Below are 16,797 nucleotides of genomic sequence, written 5' to 3'. Positions count from 1 at the left end.
CGGCCGGGTACGGGTACGGAATCAAAACCCGTTTGCGACCTCTGGTCTGGGGAGAAGCCGGTGGTAGCCGTAGAGGTGCTTCTCTCTCCGCTCGGTGGAGTCGGCAGACTCCACGATCCGACACGAGAGAGAGAGACCAGAGCTAGCCGGCAGGGACCCGGAACTCAGAGTAGGACCCTAGCCCCTGGGAGTTGTGTACCCTGCTGTGTGTTATTGTAACAGCTTTAATAACCCTGGCGGAAGCCCAAAACTTACCTCCGTGTCCGAGAGCGTCCGTGGGGGACTCCTCAACACCTGCACAAGGACAAAAGACCCCACCCACCCCCTCCCACCCACCCACCCACACCACCCAACCCCCCACCCACCCAACCCCCCCACCCACCCAACCCCCCCACCCACCCAACCCCCCACCCACCCAACCCCCCCACCCACCCAACCCCCCCACCCACCCACCCCCCACACCACCCAACCCCCCCACCCACCCAACCCCCCCACCCACCCAACCCCCCCACCCACCCAACCCCCCCCCCCCACCCACCCCCCCACCCACCAACCCCCCCACCCCCCAACCCCCCCACCCACCCAACCCCCCCACCCACCCAACCCCCCCACCCACCCAACCCCCCCACCCACCCAACCCCCCCACCCACCCAACCCCCCCACCCACCACCACCCCCCACCCACACCCACCCCCCCACCCACCCACCCACGCCCCACCCACCCCCCACCCACCCCCCACCCACCCCCCCCCACCCACCCCACCCACCCACCCCCCCCAGCGTAGCCTGTAACAGACTTGTCGGGGCGAGTGCTGCGAGTAGCGGCGCCTGTGGAGGTCGTCACGGAACGCACGAGATGGCGAGCGGCCAACACCACGCCCGGCCGCCTTTGTCTTCATATCGGTGAGTAGGGGTGAGTAGGGGTGAGTAGGGGTGAGTAGGGGCGGGTAGGGGGTGGGTATTGGTGAGGACCTCCTTGATCTCCGTCTCGTGCCCGTGAGCCCCACAAGACCCGGTGGGAATCTCCGTTCGACCCCGTTAGACCCCGTTAGACCACGTTAGACCACGTTAGACCCCGTTAGACCCCGTTAGACCCCGATAGACCCCGTTAGACCACGACAGACCACGACAGACCACGACAGACCACGTTAGACCCCGTTAGACCCCGTTAGACCACGTTAGACCCCGTTAGACCCGGTTAGACCCCGTTAGACCACGTTAGACCCCGTTAGACCCCGTTAGACCCCGTTAGACCCCGTTAGACCACGTTAGACCACGTTAGACCCCGTTAGGACCACGTTAGACCACGTCTGGACCCCGTTAGACCACGTTTGGACCCCGTTAGACCACGTCTGGACCCCGTTAGACCACGTTAGACCCCGTTAGACCCCGTTAGACCCCGTTAGACCCCGTTAGACCCCGTTCGACCCCGTTAGACCCCGTTAGACCACGTTAGACCACGTTAGACCCCGTTAGACCCCGTTAGACCCCGTTAGACGCCGTTAGACCCCGTTAGACCACGTTAGACCACGTTAGACCACGTTAGACCACGTTAGACCACGTTAGACCCCGTTAGACCCCGTTAGACCACGTTAGACCCCGTTAGACCACGTTAGACCACGTTAGACCACGTTAGACCACGTTAGACCACGTTAAACCCCGTTAGACCACGTTAGACCCCGTTAGACCCCGTTAGACCCCGATAGACCCCGTTAGACCACGACAGACCACGACAGACCACGACAGACCACGTTAGACCCCGTTAGACCCGTTAGACCCACGTTAGACCCCGTTAGACCCCGTTAGACCACGTTAGACCCCGTTAGACCCCGTTAGACCCGTTAGACCACGTTAGACCCCGTTAGACCACGTTAGACCCCGTTAGACCACGTTAGACCCCGTTAGACCCCGTTAGACCCCGTTAGACCCACGTTAAGACCCCGTTAGACCCCGTTAGACCCCGTTAGACCCCGTTTTAGACCCCGGTTAGACCACGTTTAGACCACGTTAGACCCCGTTAGGACCACGTTAGACCCCGTTAGACCACGTCTGGACCCCGTTAGACCACGTTTTGGACCCCGTTTAGACCCACGTCTGGACCCCGTTAGACCACGTTAGACCACGTTAGACCCGTTAGACCCCGTTAGACCCGTTAGACCCCGTTAGACCACGTTAGACCCCCGTTAGACCCGTTAGACCACGTTAGACCCCGTTAGACCACGTTAGACCACGTTAAACCCCGTTAGACCACGTTAGACCCCGTTAGACCCCGTTAGACCCCGTTAGACCACGTTAGACCACGTTAGACCCCGTTAGACCACGTTAGACCCCGTTAGACCCCGTTAGACCCCGTTAGACCCCGTTAGACCCCGTTAGACCACGTTAGACCCCGTTAGACCACGTTAGACCACGTTAGACCCCGTTAGACCCCGTTAGACCCCGTTAGACCCCGTTAGACCACGTTAGACCCCGTTAGACCACGTTAGACCACGTTAGACCACGTTAGACCCCGTTAGACCACGTTAGACCCCGTTAGACCCCGTTAGACCCCGTTAGACCCCGTTAGACCACGTTAGACCCCGTTAGACCACGTTAGACCACGTTAGACCACGTTAGACCACGTTAGACCCGTTAGACCCGTTAGACCCCGTTAGACCACGTTAGACCACGTTAGACCCCGTTAGACCCCGTTAGACCCCGTTAGACCCGTTAGACCCCGTTAGACCCGTTAGACCACGTTAGACCCCGTTAGACCCCGTTAGACCCCGTTAGACCCCGTTAGACCACGTTAGACCCCGTTAGACCCCGTTAGACCCCGTTAGACCCGTTAGACCCCGTTAGACCCGTTAGACCCCGTTAGACCCGTTAGACCACGTTAGACCCGTTAGACCCGTTAGACCCCGTTAGACCCCGTTAGACCACGTTAGACCCCGTTAGACCACGTTAGACCCCGTTAGACCCCGTTAGACCCCGTTAGACCACGTTAGACCCCGTTAGACCACGTTAGACCACGTTAGACCCCGTTAGACCCCGTTAGACCCCGTTAGACCCCGTTAGACCCCGTTAGACCCCGTTAGACCCCGTTAGACCACGTTAGACCCCGTTAGACCCCGTTAGACCACGTTAGACCACGTTAGACCCCGTTAGACCACGTTAGACCCCGTTAGACCCCATTAGACCCCGTTAGACCCCGTTAGGACCCCGTTAGACCACGTTTGGACCCCGTTAGACCACGTCTGGACCCCGTTAGACCCCGTTAGACCCCGTTAGACCACGTCTGGACCCCGTTAGGACCCCGTTAGACCACGTTAAACCCCGTTAGACCACGTCTGGGCCTCTGTTCCACCCCCCCCGCCCCCCCCCCCCCCGCCTCGTACCGGTGAAGCCCATGAGGGCGCCGTCGCGTGCGTGCCGCGCCAGCCCCTCGGGGTCGCGGAAGTCGATGTGCACCATGTCTACGGCCTGCAGGCCCAGCGCCCGCGCCACCACCACCACGTGCTGGCGCGCGTACAGCAGCTCACGCGCGTCGGACGTGCGCGTCGCCCCTGCACGGGGCGGGGGGGGGGGAGGCGTGGGGATGAGACGGAGGAGATGGAGACGTGGGGAGACACGTGGAGGAGAGGGGAGGTATGATGAAAAGAGGGAGACACGGGGAGGAGAGACGTGGGGAGAGAGGGGAGACAGGGAGGAAGAGAGACATGGGGAGAGACGTGGAGGAGAGGGGATGCATGCGGAGGGGAGGGGAGACATGGGGAGAGGGGAGACACAGGGAGGAGAGGAGAGACATGGGGAGAGACGTGTGGGAGACACATGGGGAGAGAGGGGAGAGACATGGGGAGAGACGTGGGGGAGAGACACGGGGAGAGAGGGGAGAGACATGGGGAGAGACGTGGGGGAGAGACACGGGGAGAGACGTGGGGAGAGGGGAGACAAGGGGAGGAGAGACATGGGGAGACACGGGGAGGAGAGGAGAGACGTGGGGGAGAGGGGAGACACTTGGAGGAGATTGGCGAAGGGTGGAGGTGAACAGAGATGCGTAGAGAGGCACGGGGCGATGAACGGCACGCACCGATGCTGGCACAGAAGTCGTCGGATCCGAAGACGATGCCGGCGAGAGTCAGTCCCACGCGCTCCCCCACGGAGATCGCCGCACAGCAGATCTCCTGCAGCGGACATGGCGAGACACGGGGAAGACGCGGAGACATGAGCGAAGAAAAGGGGACACGGGGAGACGCGGGGAGACGCGGGGAGACACGGGAAGACACGGGAAGACACGGGGAGACGCGGAGACATGAGTGAAGAAAAGGGGACACGGGGAGACACGGGGAGATGTGGCGAGACGCGGGGAGACGCGGGGAGATGTGGCGTGATGTGGGGAGACGCGGGGAGACACGGGGAGACAGAGGGAAAGACACGGAAGGAGACACGGAGACATGAGTGAAGAAAAGGGGACACGAGGAGACACGGGGAGACGTGGCGAGACGCGAGGAGACGCGGGGAGACACGGGGAGACATGGGGAGAACGGGGAGACACGGGGAGACGCGGGGAGACACGGGGAGACGCGGGGAGACGCGGGGAGACATAGGGAAAGACACGGAAGGAGACACGGAGACATGAGTGAAGAAAAGGGGACACGGGGAGACACGGGGAGACGCGGGGAGATGCGGGGAGACACGGGGAGACACGGGGAGACACGGGGAGACGCGGGGAGACGCGGGGAGACGCGGGGAGACGCGGGGAGACACGGGGAGACACGGGGAGACGCGGGGAGACGCGGGGAGACACGGGGAGACGCGGGGAGACGCGGGGAGACACGGGGAGACGCGGGGAGACACGGGGAGACGCGGGGAGACGCGGGGAGACACGGGGAGACACGGGGAGACACGGGGAGACACGGGGAGACACGCGGGAGATGTGGGGAGATGCGGGGAAGACACGGTAGGAGACACGGGGAGACGCGGTGAGACGCGGGGAGACACGGGGAGACACGGGGAGACGCGGGGAGACGCGGGGAGACGCGGGGAGACGCGGGGAGACACGGGGAGACACGGGGAGACACGGGGAGACGCGGGGAGACACGGGGAGACACGGGGAGACACGGGGAGACGCGGGGAGACACGGGGAGACACGGGGAGACATAGGGAAAGACACGGAAGGAGACACGGAGACATGAGTGAAGAAAAGGAGACGCGGGGAGACACGGGGAGACACGGGGAGACACGGGGAGACGCGGGGAGACGCGGGGAGACGCGGGGAGACGCGGGGAGATGCGGGGAGACGCGGGGAGACACGGGGAGACGCGGGGAGACGCGGGGAGACACGGGGAGACGCGGGGAGACGCGGGGAGATGCGGGGAGACGCGGGGAGACACGGGGAGACGCGGGGAGACGCGGGGAGACATAGGGGAAGACACGGAAGGAGACACGGAGACATGAGTGAAGAAAAGGAGACACGGGGAGACACGGGGGAGACGTGGGGAAACGCGGGGAGACACGGGAGGAGACACGGAGACATGCGTAAGACACAAACATGATGGGTCAGGGCAGCGGACAAGAGAGAAGTGTCCCCTTGCATCTCCTTTCATCTCTCTGGTAATGGCAGTGGTGACCATGACGATGATGATGACAGTGACGACAAGTGGTAGCGATGGAAATCGTGATGACAGTGATGATGACAGTGATGATGATGATGATCAATGTTGATGAAAGTGATGACAGCGACGATAACAGTGGTAACGATGATTAACGTGATGATGAATGTGATGACGACATTGATCATGGCGATTATTAATGATGAAAGTGATGATGATGAAGGTGATGATGATGATGGTGGTGGTGATGATGATGACGGTGATGACGGTGGTGGTGATGATAACGATGATGGAGGTGGTGATGATGATTGACGAGGAAAGTGATGATGGTGATGGTGGTGATAATTGACGATGAAAGTGGTAATGATGACGGTGATGATGATGATGATGACGGTGATGACGGTGGTGGTGGTGGTGATAACGATGATGGAGGTGGTGATGATGATTGACGATGAAAGTGATGATGACGATGATGATGATGATGATAGTGATGATGGTGATAGTGATGATGACAGTGATGATGATGATAGTGATGATGGTGGTGGTGGTGGTGATGATTATTAATGATGAAAGTGATGATGACAGTGATGGTGTTGGTGGTGATGATGACGGTGATGATGACGGTGATGATGACGATGACAGTGATGACGACGATGATGCCGGCGGTGACTACGTCATTGATGACCATCACATCGACGTTGCTGATGATGAACGGGGGCTGGTGAATGGGTGGGGGGGGGGGAGCGGTGGCGCCGCGGTTAGCGCAACCGCACCGCTAGACCCGGCAGGAGACACTCCCGCTCACGGCCAACATCAGTGGCGAGCGACACCCGGACCCGGCGCTTGGAGTCTTCCCCCGTCCGCCGGGTGCGGAACGACCGGCGCGGTGAAGTACGTTGACGATGCTCACCCTGAGGTCAAGCAGTCCCACGGCGCTCTCCACGAACGTGATGAGGTTAATCGGTGCGGGCAGCTCTCGTTCCGCCACTGCCTTCTCAAAGTGCTCGGCAAACTGGGGAGGGAGGTGGGGACAAGGGCGCCACTCCATGTTACTATGGCAGAGTAAAACAATTAATAAAAAAAATGACAATTTTTTTTTTGTCTTTCGGTAAATTTCATTTTGTACCTACGTGACTTTACCGAAAGAACTAAGGTGTATGAATCCTTGCAGTCACGAAAGCTTCAAATCATGATTTTTTTTTTTGTCATTTCAGCACGGCCCGAGGTCCCGGAAACGCCGAACGGCCGGTAACAAACGGCACTCTTAAACTCGTCGACGGGTCAAAGCGACTTGCTGCTCGTGCCAGAATGGAGGCACGCGCCCCGTGCTCGCCCCTCCTGCTCACAGCCGTCGTGTGGAGACACTCGTGGCGGGAATTCCACGTTCCTATGGCGGCAGCGAGTATATCCAAACAAACAAACGGTGTTCGATCTTGATAATTGGTTTTTTACCCTTCTATCTGGCAACAAAACGGACACCTTTTTTTACAAGGAGTCATGTTTACATAGACCACAATACCTGCAGTCATAATGCAAACAAAAGACATAACTCTGATAATGTGCACTGTCCTTGAAGTTGATTGGTCCACACCCGAGACAGCTTTCCTTAGAGCCTAGTCTCACATGGGTTGGACCAGATGACGCCAACAAGCGGACCAATCAACTTAAAGGACAGTGCATACATTATCAGAGTTGTGTTTTTTGTTTGCATTAAGACTGCAGGTATTGTGGTCTATGTAAACATGACTCCTTGTAAAAAAAAGTGTGTCAGTTTTGTTGCCAGATAGAAGGGTAAAAAAAACAATTATCATATTTTTTACTGGCAAATGAGGTTCCAATGGTGTTCGATCTTCTCCGCATGACGCTGCTCATTTTATCGACCCCGGACGCTGTGGTGATGATGACCAAGCTCGCAGTTGACCTCGCTTCTTAACAACAAAATAAAATTTAACACGTAGCAGGCTTTCGCGACCAATATTATTCATAATCAACGTTTTTGGGTTTAGATCGCGTGATTTATAAATGTGTCGTAACCCTCCACCACCCGACACGGCCAATCAGTAAAAAGTGTCACGTTGACAAAGACAAATAGTTCACTGCTTTAGCCCACCGGTGTGTTGATGCGTGAAATTGTGAATGTTGTGGTTTGACGCTTCAACACACACACCGGTGGGGGCTAAAGCAGTGAACTATTTTGTCTTTTGTCAACGTGACACTTTTTTACTGATTGGCCGTGTCGGGTGGTGGAGGGTTACGACACATTTATAAATAACGCGATCTAACACCCAAAAACGTTGATTATGAATAAAAAAAAAATGCTAATTGCTACCGACTCACCCATCGGATGTCGTCCACCGAGTCCACCTTGGGCAGGAGGATGGTGGGGGGCAGCACCGGCCCCCCCAGCAAGGCGCGGAGGTCGTCATCGGCGAGGCCGCTGGCGACGGCGTTGATGCGGACGCTGGGCTCGGTGCGGCCCAGGCTCAGCTCGCTGAGCATGCGCACAACCGTGTCACGCGCCACGTCCTACACGCGGACACGGTGGCGGTGGTGGTGATAGTGATGTTACTGATGGTGGTGGTGACGATGTTAATGATGGCGATGATGTTAATGATAGTGGCGATGGTGGTGGTGATGTTGATGCTGGTGACGATGTTAACGATGGCGGTGGTGGTGATGTTAATGATGGCGGTGATGTTAATGATAGTGGCGATGGTGGTGGTGATGTTGATGCTGGTGATAGTGATGTTACTGATGGTGGTGGTGGTGATGATGTTAATGACGGCGGTGATGTTAATGATAGTGGCGATGGTGGTGGCGATGTTGATGCTGGTGATGATGTCAACGATGGTGGTGGTGGTGGTGATGATGTTAATGATGGCGGTGGTGTTAATGATAGTGGCGATGGTGGTGGTGATGTTGATGCTGGTGATGATGTTGATGCTGGTGATAGTGATGTTACTGATGGTGGTGGTGACGATGTTAATGATGGCGGTGGTGTTAATGATAGTGGCGATGGTGGTGGTGATGTTGATGCTGGTGATGATGTTATTGATGGTGGTGGTGGTGATGATGTTAATGATGGTGGTGGTGGTGGTGTTAATGATGGCAGTGATGTTAATGATAGTGGCGATGGTGGTGGTGATGTTGATGCTGGTGATGATGTCAACGATGGTGGTGGTGGTGACGATGTTAATGATGGCGGTGATGTTAATGATAGTGGCGATGGTGGTGGTGATGTTGATGCTGGTGATGATGTTAACGATGATGGGGAGCGGTGGTTGCAGCGGTTAGAGCGCTGCGTGATGAACCCAGTTACCACAGTTCGATTCCCGCTCATGGCCACGAACACTGGTGACGATTATTTAAACCGGTTCTGGGCCTCCCCTAGGTCGATTCAGCCTCAAATGAGTACCTGGAGCGATGTGTAAACATCGCCACTCGGGAGACAAAAGCGGCAGCCGGGCATGGTGCTGGCCACCCACCCCCTCGTGTGCCATGCAGATCTTCATAGGTGCTGCTACTCGCTAACAACACTTGCCCCAACGGTCTGTTAAGGCTATACAGGGGACCTTTGTCTTTGGTGATGGTGGTGGTGTTGAAACAGTAGGGGGGGGGGGCACAGGTGCATCTGTCATCTCAGTCCAGTCAACCCATGGCACCACCCGGGTCTGTCCCGTGACCTCCGGCCAGCGGCGAGCCATCCGACACTTTCACGCGACAGCGTCAAGGTGCACCTAGCCTAGCACAGGCGTCGTGGTGACGTCGGCGCCCAGGATTGTTCAGCCGACGCTGGGGGGGGGGGGGGGGAACGAAGCCTTCCTGCTCCCGGACATCCGAAACGTGATGCACGTCTCTTCGATTTCCGTGGTCCGTGCAAGACGCACCTAAACTCAAGACCTCGCCCTGCCAGCGCTTCTAAAATGTAAAATGAAAACCCTCTATTTACCTTTTCATTAATTTACTTACATTACCGCTTGCCTTTCGGAGGCTACTCGTTGCGCACGGTCTGCACTTCATTTCGGCGCGCGGTTGGCAATAGACTCTGCTCAGTCGGCGTTTGCCGCTGTGGTCGTGACGGGTCTCTGTCGCCATTCCTGCTGCTCTGTGCCCCCTGCACTGGTCCCGTTCCGCTGTAATGTGCACCGATGCCTACTTTACTGGGGGCGATATTGGCATGTATGAAATAAAGATAAGAGAGACTTAGTGGTGAGCGGCGGATGTTGCTGGTGTGAAGGCGATTATGGTGGTTGGCGATGGTGGTTATCCATAAGAGGTTTTTAGGGTTAGATCGCGTTATTTATGTGATCTAACCCCAAAAAAACCTCTATTATGGATGATATTGGTCAGTTATATGGCCAGTGAGAGAGTAGCGACATTCGCCACTGCTATTGACCGTGAGCTGGAATCCAACTCGGGTCGTCAGGATCGTAGCGGAGCGCACTAACCACTGCGCCGCCACTTCCCACATTACAGTGGCCACCATCGCCACCATCACCATCGGCACCACCATCAACATCGCCACCACCAACACTGCCATCGCCATCATCGCCCCCACCGCCACCATCACCATCACCACCACCACCACCGCCACCATCGCCATCGCCGCCGCCACCACCGCCACCATCGCCACCACCACGACCACCACCATCGCCGCCACACCACCACCGCGGCCGTCACCTTTCTGTTCTGCGCCACTCCGTCCTCGCAGTCCATGACGGCGCAGTCGGCGCCGAGCGTTGGCAGCTTGCGCAGCTTCCTCTCATCGTCTCCCGGCACGTAGAGCACCGCCCGGCGGGGCACGTTGCGCCCGTCCCCGTGCACCAGGCGCCGGGCGGGGGGAGCCGGGGCCCCCGCCCTGACCAGCAGCCCCCCACTCGGCCTGCGCCCGCGACGTCACACGCCAAAGACAAAGGTTCCCCCGCGTGGCTGTTAACGGGCCGCGGGGGCAAGTGCTGTTGGCGAGCGGCAGGGCCTACATAATGGCTCTGCGACACGTGCTGTGAAGGAGGGCCATTGCTCGAAATGTCACCTATTGCATATTTTTCCTTTTCAGGCTACAAGCGCGCACGCACAGAGTGGTGTTGTATGAATGTCGGACTTCTTTCGGAGGTGTGGGGGAAGGATAATGAACTAAACACACAAAAGGAGATAAAAATTAATTAGTTTTGAATGTAGATGATTTAAAAATGCATAGCTACCAGTGGCTTCCTAATATCGGAGGGAAAAGCATTCCAGACGGCCGCAGATGCGCATCTGAAAGTGCACGATGCGGTGACCACAGTCTTTGTCGATGGCTAGTGTTGTTAACGCTTTCCCGTTCTGATGACATACATCATCAGTTTTTATTCCGATTCCGTTCCGATCACGTAAGTGTACATATGGAGTGGAATCGGACATAAAAGGCCATGTGGCAGGTGGATTTCTTCACATGTTGTCAAATCGCCCGATGATGCTGGATGTAATTACCAGCAAAACGTCGTAGTGAAATTGTAAATGTTGTCGATTTGCTCTCCAACACATCGGTGGGCTGAAGTAGTGACGAATTGGCGCGTTGTTTCCGTGACAACCCTTACTGGCTGTGGCAGGTGGTGGACGGTTACGACACATTTATAAATAACGCAATCTAACCCAAAAACCTTTATTATGAATAATATTGGTCGCGAAAGCCTACGTGTTAAACCGCGTGGCATAGTTTGGCACCAGCTATCATAGAGTGCGTAGCCTAATATATCAGAGTGCGGTCGTGCCGCTCAAGTTCTCTGCGGCGAGTAACAATGTCTTTAAAAATAACGGCGCCACGCCTCTCTAAATAAAACTAACCCTGAGCCGCTTGCGTCTTGCGAGATACAGCGGTGAACGGGACACCGACCCTGCAACTTGAAGATGTCTCGGAATGGGAAAGAGTTTAATGACACTGAACGTGCAGAGTTGGATTGTTGATAACACTGGTCAACAAAAAAAAAAAAACATTTTTTTCTAGCCTGGACTTTTGCAGCTGTTCTAGACTAATTTCAGGGTGCCGATTCCAAATCTGATCTCAGATTTGCTCTATCACATCTCACTTTATGCTATCGGCATACCCCATTTTCATTGATTTTACCCAAAATTAACTCTGTCACTTATGATTGCAAGTTGTTGCAAATCAGTGACTGCTTTAGTGTTAAAATATGGTGCTGTATTTTTAGAAAAGTGTGTTTATAATATAATTTTATGTAGATATCCACATTTATTTAATATTTTTCTTCTGCAGTTTTTATTGAAAATGCAATATTTGATATCTCAAAAACCTGATGTGATAGACAAAAACTGATGCCAGATTTGGAAGCACCCCAAAATTACCTTAAACCCGTTGGAATACCTTATGCCAGAAAAAGTGTGTTGACCAGTGTAAGTGGACGTGATACGAACTGCAATGCCCAGATATGTCCAGCAGATGGCACACCCCATTGCGGTTACCATTAAGCCAATGGTGTTGTTTGTATTCGTGTCAGTTATCACAGGTTGTATATAGATCACATTCAATACCACACGTCTCTGGTCTCTCCCGATCTGAAATAGCCCTCACTGGGGCATACTTGGTAGAACTTAATCACGTAAACGTTGCGACTGACTGGACGTCAAAACAATGAGAGGGTCTTCTTGGTTCTTTCGGTAAAGTCACGTAGAAGGGAAGTAATAAAATAATAAAACATTACTTCCCTTCTACGTAACTTTACCGAAAGAACCAAGAAGACGAATCCCTGCAATCACGAAAGCTTTAAATCGAAATTTAATGAGAGGGTCACCACCTGTCTGGGGTTTGCCACAGACAGTCCGGGGAATGGGCATCTGTGTACAGGTGGCAGGAGTTGATTGGTACAGAGATCTGGTACCGGCGAGGTTTTGAAGCTTGTCGAAGCGAAGTGCGATAACGTTGCACAGTTTTGAAGGTTTTTTTTATTTATTTTCCGGCATAGTATCCTTCCAATCGGTTTCGTCTTTCGTATTGGCTGATGTAGATGCAGAGCAACAACTACAATTTCACATTGAGGTGGCCAAGCCAGACAGCTGCATCAGGAACAGCGGAGTATATCATCACTGTCATGTTTCCTTCCTATTTGTGGATCGGCTATTGCGTCGCTATACGTTGTACAGTCTGTTCTGGATGACCAGTCGCACACTGGAGAGTTTTAAATGTTCCACTTGTGCATCAGGTATCAGCATCTGCCATGGTTTGTGCGGATTCCGTTTTGGGTGGACCATGAGCTTTTTGGAAGATCATACCCAGGGTTGTAGGTCAGAGATAAGAAGCTTGTCCAGCCTTCTCGATAAGAAAGAAGTATTCAATTCTAGATTTGAAGCTTTCGTGACTGCAAGGATTCATACTCTTAGGTTTTTTCGGTAAAGTCACGTAGGTAAAAAATACAATTAAAAGTTAATAAAAGCAATAATGGAAATAAAATAAAATAACTTCTACCGTGATGATGGGTACAAACTGAGTAATCATTGGAAAGATGTTATTAAACCACGTAAAAAAGATTTAACTACACATATTTGTACCATCTTATTTGACAGGTACTTTTCTACTTTACCAAGTGTTGACATCCCCATCGTTTAACAGCACTGCTTTCTTGTATTTGGATTCTCAACCAACATCGGTTTAGGTCGAGGTACACCGATTGTTTTCTTGCACATGTTGACGTTGACCAATTTCTCTTGCAGCCTCGCCCACCACCCCCACGTTCCATTCCCTGGTTACCACATTCAGATAAGCCCCTCCCCCCTTAACTTGTATTTAAGGGCTGGTCTTTTGGAATTTTCCTCACTTGATACAGTAATTTTAGCTCGGTCCCACCTGATGATGGAGACTTGTGTTGCCTCCGAAACGTCGTGATTTATTATTTTATTTCAATTATTACTTTTATTAACTTTTAATTTAATTTTTTACCTACGTGACTTTACCGAAAAAACCTAAGAGTAAGAAGTATTCAGTAAATACCACATTGGTGTTGGGTGTACTCGGACGAATGAACTTTTTCATCCACGCAGGTCGTGGTGCTTTCAGTTTTTATTTTACGTATGAAACTATTTAACCTGGACAATTCCTTGCAGGTGCAACAACTCGTTTGCAAGGGGTTTCCCAGGGTGTCAAGTGACGCCCACATGGCAAACACGTACTACGTGCATCCCACTGGGATTTTTGCACACAGCGTTGGTGTACGGTGATTTTTTCCCGCAATATTTTGCTGTCTTTTCTTGGATTTTCTGTTTGCACTTATTCACATATTCACTTTAAGATGTTTTTTGTTTGTTGCAGGTGCGGGTGCACCCGATTCAAGAGCCGAATGGCTCACAGGGCTATACCTAATACATGAACTTGAACTTGCACGTACTAGCACATTTCGCGACGGGGACTGCAAGATCTGACCGTCTCCGTCCAGTGCCCGCCGAGCTCATTGGCGTCCTGTTGCCGAACGAACACGTTATAAGGTCGCGCTCGTTACACACAAATTGCTGACCACAAATGAACCACAATATCTTGCTGATGTTGTTGAGGAGCATAAAGCATCACGCCAACTCCAGTCATCCTCGCAACGGCGGCTTTTGGCTAAGCCATCGGACAAAGACGGTGGTCACTGCATCGCGCGGCATTTTTGGATGCGCTTCTGCAGCCGTCTGGAACGCTCTACCCCCTCCGATATTAGGAAGGCACTGGAGCTATGCAAACCACCACTGCTCTACGCATGCATGTATGTTGAGCTTCCTTTGCACTGTACGTAGCCAACCGTGCCAGGTAGACAAGCAGTCTACCTGGCTCGCTTCACTATTCTGGCAAATCGCCCGATGATGCTGGATGTAATTACCAGCGAAACGTCAAAGTACTCAATTGTGAATGTTTTGGATTCACTCTCCAACACACCTTGGGCTGAAGCAGTGATATTGGGCACGTTTCGTTTACGTGACAAACCTTACCGACCGTGTCGGGTGGTGGCGGATTACGGCACATTTCTACTTTTTAGTTTTCAGTTTCATTTATTAGTTATAACCCTAAAATTTCGATTTAAAGCTTTCGTGACTGCAGGGATTCATCTTATTGGTTCTTTCGGTAAAGTCACGTAGAAGGGAAGTCTGTCGAGACGACAGACCTGGTTTCACCTGAGGACGGCTGCTTGCGTTGTGGCCGAAACGTCGTGAGAATTATTTTATTATGTTTTATTTTTATTATTTTATTACTTCCCTTCTACGTGATGACTTTACCGAAAGAACCAAGAAGATATGTATAACCCTGTGAGCCATGCGGCTCTTGACTCGGGTGCAACCGCAACAAAAACATGGACAAGAAACATCTTAAAGTGACTAAACGCAACAGAAAAATCCTGGGATAAACAGCAAAGTCTTCCAGAAAAAAACACCGTATTTCAACGCTGTGTGCAAAACATCCCAGTGGGATGCAATTCAAACAATAACAACCATAAGACAATGTAGATTAAAGTTATCAGGCTAACTCTGTACTACAAAAAACAAACATGGCTAAACCAAAACGTTTTCAAACCCCCACCCCAAAAAACTTTACTATGAATAACATTGGTCGTGAAAGCCCTACGTGTCAACCCGAATCGAATGCAGTTAACGTGTTCAATGTTTCAACTGTCGCTCAGAAAGAACGACTTCAAAGGACGACTTCAAAGGGCGACTTCAAAGGGACGACCTCTGCATTGCAGATCCGCTGTGCGCTCATCACAACAACAACCCACGCTCGCATCACACCCAAAGTGAGGGTTCCACAAACGGTTTAAGTGCATCGGTGCTTCACGTAGAACATTGTATACGACGCATTGTGCACGACGTGCCATGCCGAGTGTTTATAGAATGCAAAACTCCGGCGTTCTTTGAAAACCCCATCCCGTAGTTGGGCTGCGAGACCCTCACCGACCCTGCCCGGAAATCGACGACCTCTGCCGGTACCCGACCTAGGCAAGAGCGGAGGCTTCGCGGCCTAAACGCAACAAAATGCATTTTACGGCCGGCGAACGGAGCCACGAGCGGGGCCGTTCGACAGCGAGCGATTGCAAACGTTGTTACTTGCAAACGAGTGCGAACTGAGGCGTTTTACGAGGCGAATCGATCGCAAATACCTCCAGCGAAGCCACGGCCAAAGACGACAACAGGGCGCCGCCATCTTTGCACTCCGTTCGTAGGCGCGCAACGTCGCTCGATCCCATTGGTCGAACGCCAGCGACGCGCTCGACCAATCGGAGCGCGTGTTGCTTGGCACGTCGACGGTTGTTATGGAGACGGGGCGGGGGGGGCGGGGCGTTGTTGGAGTGACATCATCACAGGGTGGGGGAGGTCCCGTGGGGAGCGGTGGCGCAGCGGTTAGCGCGCTGCAAAACCCGGTCACCTGAGTTCACTCGAGAAATTGGATAAGCTATTTTTTTTTCACGGATGTCCAGTAAAGGGGGCACGCGGGGTCAGAACGTTACAACAGCAGGACAAAAGCACGATATGAGTGCAAAGTATAGGAAAGGCAAAGAAACCATTAAAAAAATATATATAGTATAAAAAATAAAGCTAAACTATCCATAATAGAGGTTTTTATTTATCCTGTATTATGGATAGTTTAGATAGATTATGGATAGACAAAACTAAAATCGTTTAACCTTACGTTCCCCGCTCACAGCCACGGCCAACACCACAGTGACAATTATCTGAACCGGTGCTGGGCCTCCCCTAGGTCGACTCAGCCTCAAACGAGTACTTGTGGTGCGGTGTGTAGTAAACATCGCCACTGGGGAGACAAAGGCGGCCGGGCGTGGTGCTGGCCACCCACCCCCTCGTGTGCCACAGTGCCAGCCTTAATAGGCGCTCGCTAACAGCACGAGGTGGTCACGTGTTGTTGTTGTGGCTGATTAGAGCCAGACGCATGGCCGATGGAGATTAATGATTCTGTGTAAGATACCGCACTGTTCCATATCCTCTCTTGTCAATGGCACCATAACATGTACCGATTAGCTATACAGCTCAGTCGGCCTTACCTGCTAAATAAAAATAGTTCCATAGAATGTAATGATAAAATAATAAAAATAAAACATAATAATTCTCACGACGTTTCGGCCACAACGCAGCAGCCGTCCTCAGGTGAAGAACAGGTCTGTCAGACGCTGTCTTTCTGACAGACCTGTTCTTCACCTGAGGACGGCTGCTTGCGTTGTGGCCGAAACATC

General features: G+C 53.2%; 1 protein-coding gene across 1 annotated transcript in view; it reads right to left on the bottom strand.

Moving 5' to 3' along the window:
* Positions 1-16,545, bottom strand: part of LOC133357216 (citramalyl-CoA lyase, mitochondrial-like) — a 19,429-nt gene extending 2,884 nt beyond the window's left edge. Inside the window, exons 1-7 of the mRNA XM_061575046.1 lie at positions 16,538-16,545; positions 15,709-15,840; positions 10,271-10,472; positions 7,928-8,116; positions 6,501-6,602; positions 4,069-4,162; positions 3,377-3,544 (exon numbers count right to left, since the gene is read on the bottom strand). Of these exons, the coding sequence (XP_061431030.1) occupies positions 3,377-3,544; positions 4,069-4,162; positions 6,501-6,602; positions 7,928-8,116; positions 10,271-10,472; positions 15,709-15,840; positions 16,538-16,545 (895 nt within the window). The remainder of the gene's footprint in view (positions 1-3,376; positions 3,545-4,068; positions 4,163-6,500; positions 6,603-7,927; positions 8,117-10,270; positions 10,473-15,708; positions 15,841-16,537) is intronic.
* Positions 16,546-16,797: the final 252 nt, after the last annotated feature.

The sequence above is a fragment of the Lethenteron reissneri genome, chromosome 57 (assembly GCF_015708825.2).
Source record: "Lethenteron reissneri isolate LAM-NWPU_2019-01 chromosome 57, ASM1570882v1, whole genome shotgun sequence".
NCBI classification, from domain to species: Eukaryota; Metazoa; Chordata; class Hyperoartia; order Petromyzontiformes; family Petromyzontidae; genus Lethenteron; species Lethenteron reissneri.
Note: the sequence above shows the minus strand (reverse complement) of the source record. Positions and strands in the feature narration are given on the sequence as shown.